This window comes from Eleginops maclovinus, chromosome 6 (genome assembly GCF_036324505.1).
Source record: "Eleginops maclovinus isolate JMC-PN-2008 ecotype Puerto Natales chromosome 6, JC_Emac_rtc_rv5, whole genome shotgun sequence".
Taxonomy (NCBI): Eukaryota; Metazoa; Chordata; class Actinopteri; order Perciformes; family Eleginopidae; genus Eleginops; species Eleginops maclovinus.
This window is the reverse complement of record NC_086354.1, coordinates 23,945,263-23,957,553: the sequence shown is the minus strand read 5'-3', so window position 1 is coordinate 23,957,553 and position 12,291 is coordinate 23,945,263. Positions and strand designations below refer to the sequence as shown.

General features: G+C 41.6%; 1 protein-coding gene across 1 annotated transcript in view; it reads left to right on the top strand.

Annotated features, from left to right (window-relative positions):
* The window catches only part of LOC134865401 (solute carrier organic anion transporter family member 5A1-like), a 30,974-nt gene extending 19,046 nt beyond the window's left edge, over window positions 1-11,928 (top strand). Inside the window, 6 exon segments of the mRNA XM_063884891.1 lie at window positions 1,606-1,804; window positions 4,345-4,504; window positions 5,447-5,691; window positions 6,437-6,501; window positions 7,729-8,170; window positions 8,172-11,928. Coding sequence (XP_063740961.1) covers window positions 1,606-1,804; window positions 4,345-4,504; window positions 5,447-5,691; window positions 6,437-6,501; window positions 7,729-8,170; window positions 8,172-8,241 — 1,181 coding nt within the window. The 3' untranslated portion in view covers window positions 8,242-11,928.
* The last annotated feature ends 363 nt before the right edge of the window (window positions 11,929-12,291 follow it).

Here is a 12,291-nt window from a genome sequence, read left to right as displayed (position 1 = left end):
TGTCAGGTTTTATTTAAATGTCAGGACTCACAAATGGCAAAACCTTCCTTAGCAGTTGAATAAATTGAACCAGATGAAAGTGAATTCCCTTTTCCATAACTAAACGTGGGATTTCAAAGAGGCTGGACTTCAGTGGATCTCTGTAAAAGGCAAGCAAAAATGGTATAACCATATTCATATTTTCGTAAAGCAGTTTCTAAAAGTTTAACGGCAAAAATAAGACAAAGTTTTGAAAAAGAAGATTTTTGAAGCGGAGTGCAGCACATTATTAGTCACTCGCTCGACTCTGAGTCATCCAGACCTTCCACACACAGAGCTGTGTTATTGACGACTGACATTTTTAAACACTCAACACATTTCATATTCTTTCAGACAGATTTTAGTCACAGAGGTAAGATTTTGACCAAAGACATCCAGTTTCCGGAGACTTTAAAATGCTTCAGTGTTGAGTTGCGTCACAGCTGTAGGTGGACTGTGATTAAGACTGCCATTCATCCATGGTTTACATTATGCTAGCCTCTATTGGGTAAAATAATACAGTGATTTAAGAGCACTCAGGGTTTTGTCTAAACCAGATATCAGGGTCTCTGCTCCCTCTGCTGGGGACGTGTGCCCTCAAACCAAAATGCAGATTTCCCGTATAATTCTCGTAAAATATAAAGTGCTGCCAGAAAAGAATCTCTCTGCTGGTCAGAAAGGGTTTAATGAGTCCAGAGATATGAGATGGGGTCAGATGTCTGGTCAGACGGCAGAGACAGCTTACAGAGAGTAAATAGGGGATGGATGTCCGGTGGGTCTGCCGGGGGACGAGTGGCAGGCAGCAGGCTGACACTGAGACTGAATTAAAGTTAATATCAATGTTTATTTATTTTATCAAATTGATTTTGTTTATATTAACATTTCTATTCAATATTTTATTTTCCACATTTTTGTTTTATCTCTCTTTTATATTTCATTTATTTTATATTTGAACATTTATTTTTAATTAATTCATTAATTGTTCACTTTTTTCACAATTTTCATTTAAATTCTTCAGTTATATAAATATCTTATTTTATTGAATAGTTTTACTTTTAATTTTACTTTACCTCCTAAAATATTTTATTGGATCTCTTTATTTTAAATAATAAAATAGAGCAACAAACCCAATTTCCATCCGGACATTTCTCTTTCTAATATTCGCTCATCAAATTAGGATTTATGATTCCTTAAACACAAGCTGGTTTGAACTGGTTTAACGACACACCAGCACCCCTCAGGTGTGTTGGTGCTGCAGTGTATCTCTCACTGGGGGGGTAATGGCAGTACACTCTGGTTTGCTCAGAGCTGCACACAGCAGGACACAGTATTATCTAACGCTGCCTGGGTTAGAGGCTCCTCTACTCCCTTTGGGGGCCTCCCACTCTGAAAAGTGCTGTCATGGTAATGTGAGGCAGCTCGGGGGGGGTGGGGGTGGGATGCATTTTCTTCAGGATCTGTCTTGTCATGGAATAGAAAGGGAAGCCTGCAAAGACCGAACAACCATATCGACCAGCTAGATGCTCCAAGTAAAATCTATATGAATTCCTTATGTGCCCCCTTTTCTTCCTCTCTTCCCCCCCCCAGGTGTGATTATTGTCCCCAGTGCCGGAGTGGGCATCGTGCTGGGAGGATACATCATCAAGAAGCTGAAGCTGGGAGCTCGAGAGTCGGCCAAGCTGGCGATGATCTGCAGCGGCGTCTCTCTGCTCTGCTTCTCCACGCTGTTCATCGTGGGCTGCGACAGCATCAACCTGGGAGGGATCAACATCCCCTACACCACCGGGTGAGGAAGGGGGAGAGACTGGAAGGGAGTGGTTGGTGGGGTAATGCACCAATGCTGACAAAGGAGAAAGCACATAATGCAGCGTACAGGCTGTGTTGTATTCACCTCATTTTATTTACTGACCGGTAATAATTCAAGCACAATCATGAGACTGGGGGAAATGGGAGGCATAGAGAACTCAAAGCTTTGTAAAATGGGTTCAGACCATTTTTACTGGGGACAACCACCACTTTGGGAAAAGGCCAATTTTGCCCCCACCACTTTGCATTAGGATCATTTGTTCAAACTGCTCTGAAAATACAACTTTAGACTTTGAGAAATGTACAATCTGGATCACTGTTCACACTTCTTGGGTGTATTTCTGGTGACCCAAGCGGTGCAATTTGGACCGAATTGAGTAAAGAAGTAAAGCAGCTGTTGCTCTCGCTTTGCAGCAGCGTAGCATAGTTAGTGACGCCCATGGTCGAGACAACAAACAGACAATATATTTTACTAACACGTCCACAATTGGAGAGAGTTTTGTACTTTAAAGACAGATTTTCAAGCTAAAAACACATGTTTCCAGTCTAATCATAGTTTTTAAATAAGTAACATACAATAAACACACATACATGTATGACGAAGGGAAAATAATGGTGGATATTCAATGTTTTTCAGAGTAAATTGTGAAGAAGTCCCGAGACACAAGTCAACCTTTGACGTATTTGATGAACAGCTCTTCATAAAGACATTTCTATGGTGTAATTAATCTCCTACTATACATTTGACCCTCTGCAGACCACACCAACGCTTCATTAGATGCTTTATCCTCGTCTTTTATGCAGCTGAGGTTTCTAATGTGAATGTAGACGTACACTCACTGAGGGTGTAGGAAGGTGGTTGAATAAAGGAGAGGGGGAAGGGAGAGAGAACAAGCAGACAGGAGGGAGGAGATGAATTGATAGACTGCGGAGGAAGAGTGATTTTAGCCAAAGTGTAAAAACACCCACAGAGAGACAGAATTATGAAAGAGGCTGAAGGAGACGTAGCCTTGGTGACCGCTCTGACCGTCATCCCAACCCCAGCTCTCTGATGTAGCGTGATGAATGGATGCTCTCCCTGCAGTGTGTTAGGTTTGTGTGCATGTAAATGATCTGCAAAGCCAAAATTCCTCCCTCCTATTGGCTAGCGCATCAACACATTGTACATGATATAGGCTAAGGGGCGGGACATCTCTAAGCGCTCAACTAATCACAACAGAGCCGGCGAGCTAACCAATCAGAGCAGACTGGGCTCTGGTTTCAGACAGAGGGTGAAAAGCAGATATACCAAACATAATGCTAGTTTTGGCTCACCCTGTTTGGCAGTCTGTTGCTTATTGAGTCGTGTGTGATAGTTCACGGAATATTTTTGGTCGAACAAAACAAGCATTTTAACTTTAATATTCACAACGAAAAAATACTTTATTATTATTAAATGTTTTTCTTCAAAATATCCCCGACTTCTTTCCAACATACGCCGTCCTATTTATGCTTTTTCACATTCCCCCGTTTTTAATAGTTAATTTGCTAACCTTTGCACGTTACGAACAATTCATTCAATATTTTCTGTGATATTTAGCATAGAAAGTCATTAATCCAGATATGTTTTGAACTCTAGAAACAAATGTTAACTTTGAATCAACAAAGTGTTATTAACATTTATAAACAGAACACGTTCTCCTTGAGGTCACCTTGGGGTGTGGGCAATTTTTATGGACATTTCTCACCATTTTCAGACGTTTAATCGACTAAATTTGCAACTGATTATTCAAGAATGTGCAGCAGGTTCATTTGAAACCAACGTTAATGTTGGTTCAAACCCTTTACATATAAAAGGAACTATGGGTATAAAATAAAGTAGTTTCTCTATGATTTGATGGCTCATAAAAGAGGTTAACTATCAAACTTCGAAGATAACAAATCCTCCAATCCGTGACTTTGATCATCACAGGTATTTTCTCCTGAAAGTAGACCCCCTCCCCTCGTTAATCCTCAGAGACAGACGTTAGTTGACTGCAGTTTGCCCTTTCTCCCGCTGAACGACTTCCCGTTGTGTCCGAACACACCGACCGCTTTTATCGCCCATCTGTGGCCGGAGTCGGGAGGAAGCCTGCTCTCAGATGGCTGCAGGATAAGAGTTTCTTTGGGACTCTGCGTCCCTGAGAGAGATTACATGGCAGTGATGGAACATGTCCAAGGACAGCTTGGGAGAGAGCACATTTGGCCGACTTCCTTATTTGTGTTTCTCCCTCTGGTGGTTTTCATGTCCCTCTGGCAGTCTCTCTGTCCTGCCGTCCTCCCTTCATCTTGGTTTTCAAATGCTCATTTTGTAATCTGTCTTTTAATTTCCTCTGTTCTTCTGTTCCTTTCATTATCCCTTTTGTCTGTTCTTGTTCCTCTCTTTGATTCCTACTTCATCGCTGTTTCTCCATCCTTTATTCCCTCCTCTTGTCTCGCGTCAAGGCTTAAAATAAAAGACGTTTTAAACCTAAAGCTCTGCCGTGTGTTTCCCCTCGCCAGACCGACCCTCACCATGACCCAGAGGAACCTGACCGGAGGATGCAACGTGAACTGCGGCTGTAAGATCCACGAGTACGCCCCGGTGTGCGGCTCTGACGGCATCACCTACTTTAACCCCTGCCTGGCCGGCTGCAGCAGCGTGGCCAACGACAGCACCGGGGTAAGAGAGAGAGACAGGGAGAAGGACAACCAATTAAATGTGACAAAGATAAACACGGTTTCTATTCTGGTTCTAATAACTGTGGGACACTGGACTTCACCATCAGCAGCTGTTATTGATTTTTTTACTTTAACTTCTCAAGGTAATTATTTAACTGTATTTTATCTCTCATTTTTTTAAAGATATTTTTTGTGGGCTTTTTGCCTTTAATCGGATAGGACAGTGGAGAGTGACAGGAAAGTGGGAGAGAGAGTCAGGGTGGGGTCGGGAATTGAACCCGGGTCGCCGGCGTACGGTGCAGGTGCCCCGGCCAGTTGCGCTACGGTTGGGGCCGGTCGCTCTCTTTTTTAAATTAATTCATCTTGTTTATTTTTTTATTTATTTTATCTTTTTACTGATCATTCGCACTTATTTAAAAAAAAAAATTTATTCCAGAGTTGTACGTGTCATTTTTATTCTTCTTTATTTTATTAATTTTATCTTTTTGTTTCACAATTTTAGTTTAACTTCTTTTGGTTTAAAAAATAATTGAAATCAGATCGTTTGTATTTTCTTTTATTACACATTTTCACTTCTTATGTTCATATATTATATATTTTTACTTTTCTATTCCAGATTTGAACCTCTTTAATTTGGTGTCAGATTTTATACTTTTTATTTCACATTACACATTTCCAACTTCTTGTATTAATATAAATATTTTTATTATATTTTTTATTACATTTATACTTCTGATTTGTACTTTACCTTTGTAAACATATTTCTATTTTATTTCTTATGATTTTATCAACATTTTATTTTATTATTATTATTAATAAGATATTTAGTTTCTCATTCTGTTTATACTCTTAAAGGTCTCATAATAATCAGAGTTGTTTTTGTCTTGCCGTCTTCCTGCTGATGACCCTAAAGCCTCTGACACGTTCCCCTCCTCTCCTGCAGATCCGGAACTACTCGGACTGCGCCTGCGTTCAGAGCCGGCAGGTGATCACGCCGTCCTCCAGCGGTCAGGGCAGCAACCAGCTGCAGCTCGTCATCGTGAAGACGTACCTGAACGAGAACGGGTACGCCGTGTCGGGGAAGTGCGACCGCACCTGCAGCACCCTCATCCCCTTCCTCATCTTCCTCTTCATCGTCACGCTCATCACGGCCTGTGCTCAGCCCTCCGCCATCATCGTCACCCTCAGGTAGGAGACTCAGGAACCAGGTTCTGCACACTATTCACCCTATCTGACTCAAATACTCCTTTATTAATATGAACACTGCAGATGTGGAACTGTACAAATATACATGCTATAAACTTGAACTGCTTTTATTCCGTTTCATTTGATCTTTTTATTGCACATTATAACTTTTTGAATGCTTTTATATTCATAAAATATGTCGACTCTATTATTGTTTACATTTAAATTATATTTTCTGTAATAAAATATATTTATTTTTATGTAAATATATTTTTTGTATTATGTTTATATACATGTCTTTATTTAATTGTATGTTTTAAATCTTTTATTGCTCATTTTAATTTGTATAGAAATGCTTTATATTTATCTAAATATTTGTTGTCATTTTCATATAAATATCTCTATTGTATTTTTTATCTTACTTTACCCAGCAATTAACAAAATGTCCTTATTCTGAGGAATTACAACAATATTGTACAGTTTATTATTTATTTTCCTGGCTGCTTATTCACCGAGAAGTCTCAGTTTATTAAATACTTTACTTTCAATTTAAAAAACAAGAAAAGATCCTTATTTTTTATCCCAAATGGATGCATAACACAGATCTACAAACTGTTCCATCTTGATTTAATAAGTTAGGCTTCCTTTTGTATATTCCCTTTCATCTGCACCGATGTACATTTCCCCCTGAATAAAGGATTCCTTCAGTTTTATGAAATGAATCTGTGTTTTCCTCCCTGTGTTGCAGGTCTGTGGCGGAGCAGGAGAGGCCGTTCGCTCTGGGGATGCAGTTTGTTCTCCTCAGGACCCTCGGTGAGCAGACCAACACTTTCTCTGTGTCTTTATGGTGACCTTTAACTGTTTTTCAAACAAATACGTCCAAACTGAAGGACAGAATCTCAGCTGTGTCGTCTGAGGACTAAGGGATCACGTCAGCAGGATGCATCGATCGTTAACGCGCTGCACATTCTCTCACTGCTGACCGAGGCGCTGATGAAGCCTCTGGGAAATTAGATGTTGTCTTTATAATGCCTCCTGAATGGGGGGGGGGGGGGGATTGGATTTGAAACATTCAGTGAGCTGCTGTCAGGAGGAATCAGTCAGGAGCCAAACCATAGGAACAGAGTCAATAAGTCCAACTGCCTTACTGACCCTTCGCTATAACGTCCACTGTCAAGTCCTTCATTAGCATTAGCATTAGCATTAGCATTAGCTGCAGGAGGCCTGTCAAGCTGTTGGCTGATAGCATTAGCATAGCATTAGCTGCAGGAGCCTGTCACCGAACCAAATATCCTTTATCTGCTTCGAGGTATTGTGCCGTAGTGCCAGTGTTTTTGTAGCTTAGCACGTTAGCACACAAAGACAGTTTGCTATGTTTATAATTATTATGTATTCATTAGGTGTAATAAAGATAGTGATAGGAATGGGAACTAAAACTAACTAAACTCTCGTTATATATCTTTATTTCATTGTATGTTTTAAATATTTGTATTGCACATTTTTACTTATATCTAAATATGTGTAAATATGAACTCTAGCTTAGCTTAGAAAGAAAACGATATATTGACTGTTATTTATTTATTTGTATTGCGCAATGCTCCACCGGCAAGTTGTATTTTCAGCGCAGCGCTGAGACGCTTCTTTCTGTCTTTTCTTTCTCAGATAGTTCAGAACTATTGGTCCACAAATGTGCTTTTTATTCCACGACTAATACGGCCAAATGTACAAGTTGAAAGGCCTCGCTTCTTAAGAAATGTTCCATTTGTGCTGTAAAGAACGAGGATGTACAGTTAAGATGTTCTTAGTTTGAATTGTGTTGTAGTTTCTGTGCTCAGTTTCTCTTTCTGTCTCTCTTGTCTTCTTGTCCTCTACCCTCCTTCCTTCTCTGTCTCTATTCCCCCTTTTTCCGCTCTCCTGTTTCATTTCCTACCATATTCCCTCTCTCCCTAACTCCATTTGTCCATTTTCTATGCTATATTTCCCTCCATACTTTATCCTCTCATGCTTCTCTGTCCTCCTGTCCCTCTCTCCCCCACTCAGCCTACATCCCGACGCCCATCTACTTCGGCGCCGTCATCGACACCACCTGCATGCTGTGGCAGCAGGACTGTGGCGTGCACGGCTCCTGCTGGGAGTACGACGTCACCTCGCTGCGCTTCGTCTACTTCGGCCTCGCCGCCAGCCTCAAGTTCTTCGGCTTCTTCTTCATCTTCCTCACCTGGTACTCCATCAAGTACAAAGAGGAGCGAGTGGAGCGCTGGATGAAGCGCCACCTGTCGCCCGTCGACACGGTGGGCAGCCTGGTTTGCCACCCGGGGGGTCACAAGGGTCACGCTCGCACCCGGTCCTGCCCCGTCAACATCCCGCGCACCGACCCCAACGTGCTGCCGGTGAACGCGCCGCCGCGAGCCGGCCCGCTGAACCGCGGCGTCAGCACCCAGAGTTGCCCCGGGAACGAGCTGAAGGAAGTGGCCCCTCCCCCCCCCCGCGGCGACGCCCGCAGCGACGTCGGCTTCGGCGCGGTCGCTCGACCACGTCTCAGTGCGAGTTTGAAGGTCGGAAAACCGGGGGCAGGCGGGGGACAAAAATAATCTGACATCCAATCAGATGGGTTTCAGCGATCATCACGTGGGGGCCCTGCTCTCAGAGGGGCTTCTGGGTAAAAAAAAACATCTACTGGAAACAGAACCTCTGATTCTGTGGAGAGGAGAGGCTCTGCTGGGCCGGTGAGATAATGGAAAGCTTTGTTTTCTTTGTCATCTGTCTGCGGACGAACGCTTCGGAGAGTTCATCGCTTCAAGAACAACCCCCCCCCCCTCACCTCGGCAGTATGTGCCTTCTGTCGCCGCGGGCCTCACAGTGAAGCAGGAAGAGAGCGTGAACAGATACCTCAGCTTCATCCTCCCGTGCTTCTTCTTCTTCTTCTCTCTTTTTATTTCCTCACCGTCATGCGAGACGTTCCTGTTTTTGTTTTCCGGTCACTCACAAATAAAATAACAAAAAATAATAAAAAACCTTTGGAAATGTGACACCTCGTGTTCAGAACTGGAAACCGATGGCATGGTGCTATGTGGAGAAAAAAACTGTTTAGCGTCCATTTTTTTTTGTCCGTGAAAAGCCCCCCCCCACCACCCCCCGGTCACTGGGCTAAGCAGCTTGGAAGCACAGGATGAATTCCTGCTTGATGCGAGGCCTCCTGGGATTGTTCTCCAGCTCCATACAATGCATCCACACACCCCCGAGCTGCCCCCCCTCCTGACTTGGCACCGTGATAAGTGGTTTACCCCCAGATCTGCATTTCCCTCCTGACCACATTCCTGAGGAAAAAAACTAACTATGCTGGGATCGGAGCGGGGCGTTCCCGCAGTAGAAGTAGTCCCTCAGAAAGCTGCTGCGATGGATCCTGATTTGGACACGTTTGTTGCTTAGCATTTTAAAAAGGTAGTCCCAATGATTTCTGGGTAATGACCGAACAGGATGGGCAGTTTTTAGACGTGCCACACATCTGAAAGTCAAAGGAAGGCTGTGAACGGTGTTCGACGTTTAGCAAAAAGAAACCACTGGATAAAGTGCAGAGTGAATCTACTGTGAGCTGCAGCCAATGATTGTTTTCTTTCTCTATAAATCTACTAACTATTCCTCGATTAACTACCTTACAGATTAACGGCTTGAGCTGAAGAGAAACAGTCAGAAAGATGTGGGAAAAAAACCCATCACATGTCGTCCAAAAAGTCCAGACAGATTCAACGGCTAATTGATTAATTGATTATCAGAAATGTTCATTTAAAGTCGGCTAATTGCTAATCATTCTAGCTCTAGATCAGGCCCAGTAGTTAATGTGCCAAACCATAGCCATTTAGCCTTTATTATAACACTATTATTAAGTATTTTGGGCTCTAGAAACTCTTCTTTGGAGCTGGAAGAATGAACACAATGTAGTCATAACTTTAAAATGAAATTGATTGGATTGGATTTACTGTCATGTGACATTTTAGGAGGTTAATTAAGGGCATTTGTAAGCTGGAAAAGCTCAGATAACTCACTATGTAGTCTTTCTAAAACCTTAAGCAGTATTATTTCCTGAAGATCAGCCTCCATGCCGTCCCTCTGACGCCCCCTGCTGGCTGGATGTAATAACCTGCTGCTTTTCCACCAGAGAAATATGAACAAAAACAACCAAAACAGGATGAAAACAAGTCCTGATTTGCTGGTTTACATGCAGCTTGTGTCTCGAGCAATCAGTATTTTTTTTATTGGAGATTGTTCACTTTGTTTACCATTAATTCACCTGCTGATTATTCGTTGTTGTTGTTGTTGGTTTTTTTTTGTATGTCAGAAAATGGAGAAACATGTTAGGATGTCCAACAGCTCTCGTTGTTTAATTTGCAATCATAGAAGGAGAGGTGGAAAACATCGCACCAGAGAAACTGGAGTTAGTGTGAATATTGCTACAGTTATTAAAATACAGTTAGTTTGTTTTGTTTGCCAAATTCAGGGGATCTGTGAGTGGAGCGCTGCGATCCTGTCCACCTCGTCTTGTTTCTCTGTGCCTACATTTCACTTCTGATCAGCTCCTTTAGTTTCCACGTGACGCTCCTGTTCAGCTGCTTCTTAGAATCACAGAGGGATAAAATGCTGAGCCCACCTTCCTGATAGTAAAGCTTTAAACATTTAGCATCGCAGCTCCTCCAAAGTTGATCGAGTTAGGATTTGGCTTTTGCTGAGTTTGCTGGTCCGTCCCTTAATGATGTCTGACTTCCTGTCTGCAGCTCTCCAAACCAAACGGCTCCTACTTTAGGTTTAAATCTTATAAACACGTCAAAAATGTTTAGTTTCTTTACAAAATAGTAACCATTATTTACCGTATATCAGAAATCTATACTTAAACAGCTTTTATTTGTTAAACCTCTTCAGATGTCCTCCCAGCTGCTTACATTACGGTAAAGTGTTTTAATCACCTGTACATCTTCTGGGGAAAAACCTTTTAAGGAATATAAATGTTCAGATTTGGAATTGAACAGATTAAGGCAGCAGTTATTAACAGTGCTGATTCATTCTGAAGGTATTTTCTCAATGAGTTCATAGTTTTTGTCTCTGAAAGGCCAGGAAAATGTCCTCAATTATCTCCCACTTCCTGTCTGTGGCTCTCCTAACCAACTGGTCCCTATTTTAAAAAAAGCAATTCTATAAAAGATTTATAACAACATGTAAAAATCAATGAAACAGAATCAAATTCAGCTTTAATGGGGATTTTCTTACATGCTGGATTATCTCAAATCTCCTGGGACCCCCCCCCCCCCATTATTTAATCTAGCTCTCCATCAAAAATGTCCTAATTTCGTTTCATGCCTAATTTTTTAACTAACTGGGTGAACAAGGGATTGAATGACCTACCAAACGTAATCATTTCACCCAATTAAATGTAATAGAAAGTACAGAAACAGCTGATAATACACATTTTTGCTGATCAAATTTCATCCCCACCCACAAACATGTAAAAACAATTATACTTTTGTTTAATTTCCTGCTTCATTAATGCCATTAGTTCACCTTTGGTTGCTCAAATACAGCATTCTTTGCAAAATAAGGCAAAAATAACTGCAGTATTTTACATTTGAACTAAAGCAAAGTATCCTGAAACTCTTTGGCTCATAGATAAGAAATGTTGTCATGAATTAAAACGAGAAAAACTTATATTTACATAATTTTTCTGCATTGTTGTCAAATGTTCTGCAAAACATGCCATTATTGGACATTTGGTGGGTTAAAAATAATGCTCTTATGCAGTATTTACCCAACGTATCCTGAAACTCCCTCCACTCATATCTTACGTTTGATGGTTAAAAAGGACGTATGCTTGCAGGTGGTCTCAGTATTTCCCCCCCATGTTGTGGATGTGCAGCTGCAGGACTTCACTGCGTCACAGTTTATTTTTTGTCCTCCTCTCACCCGTTCTCTGGGGAGAGGGGATCTGTTTACCTCCATGTGTCGTGCCGTAGTGTAGTGATAAATGTGGGATCATTTCCAGACTGTGGCTACAGACAGACTCTGAGACGTAGGTTAGAATCTTCTTCTTTTAGAAAATAAAAAATCAGTATTGTATTTATTTCCAGAGGACAGAGTTTCTGAGCGAGCGAGAGGCGGCCGGTAGATCTGTGGACACACGGGTCACTGCGACGCCTCGGGTTCTTGACTGTCAATGAAGATGTGAAAAATAATAAAACGGTATTACAACAAACATTCTCTGGCTTTATGTCCGTGTACAGATGTGTGTTAACCTATGAAAACGTATATATTCATAGTATGTGAAAGAAAAGTTATAGTATGTTGAACAAAAATATATTTACTATGAGGAAAATAAGTCAATGTATAGTAAAAATAAAAAAGGCTGTAAAATAAGATGTTGAAGAAGTCGTAGAAGAAGAAGAAGACATACTTTATTAATCCCTTACAGGGAAATAGCTTTCTCTACTCTGTTGTGTTGACACACATTACACACAGAGGATATACATGCACACAACCACATGCAGAGGAGAGGTGGCAGAGCAGAGAGGCAGCCAGGTACCCGGCGCCAAGGGAGCAGATAGAGGTTAGGTGCCTTGC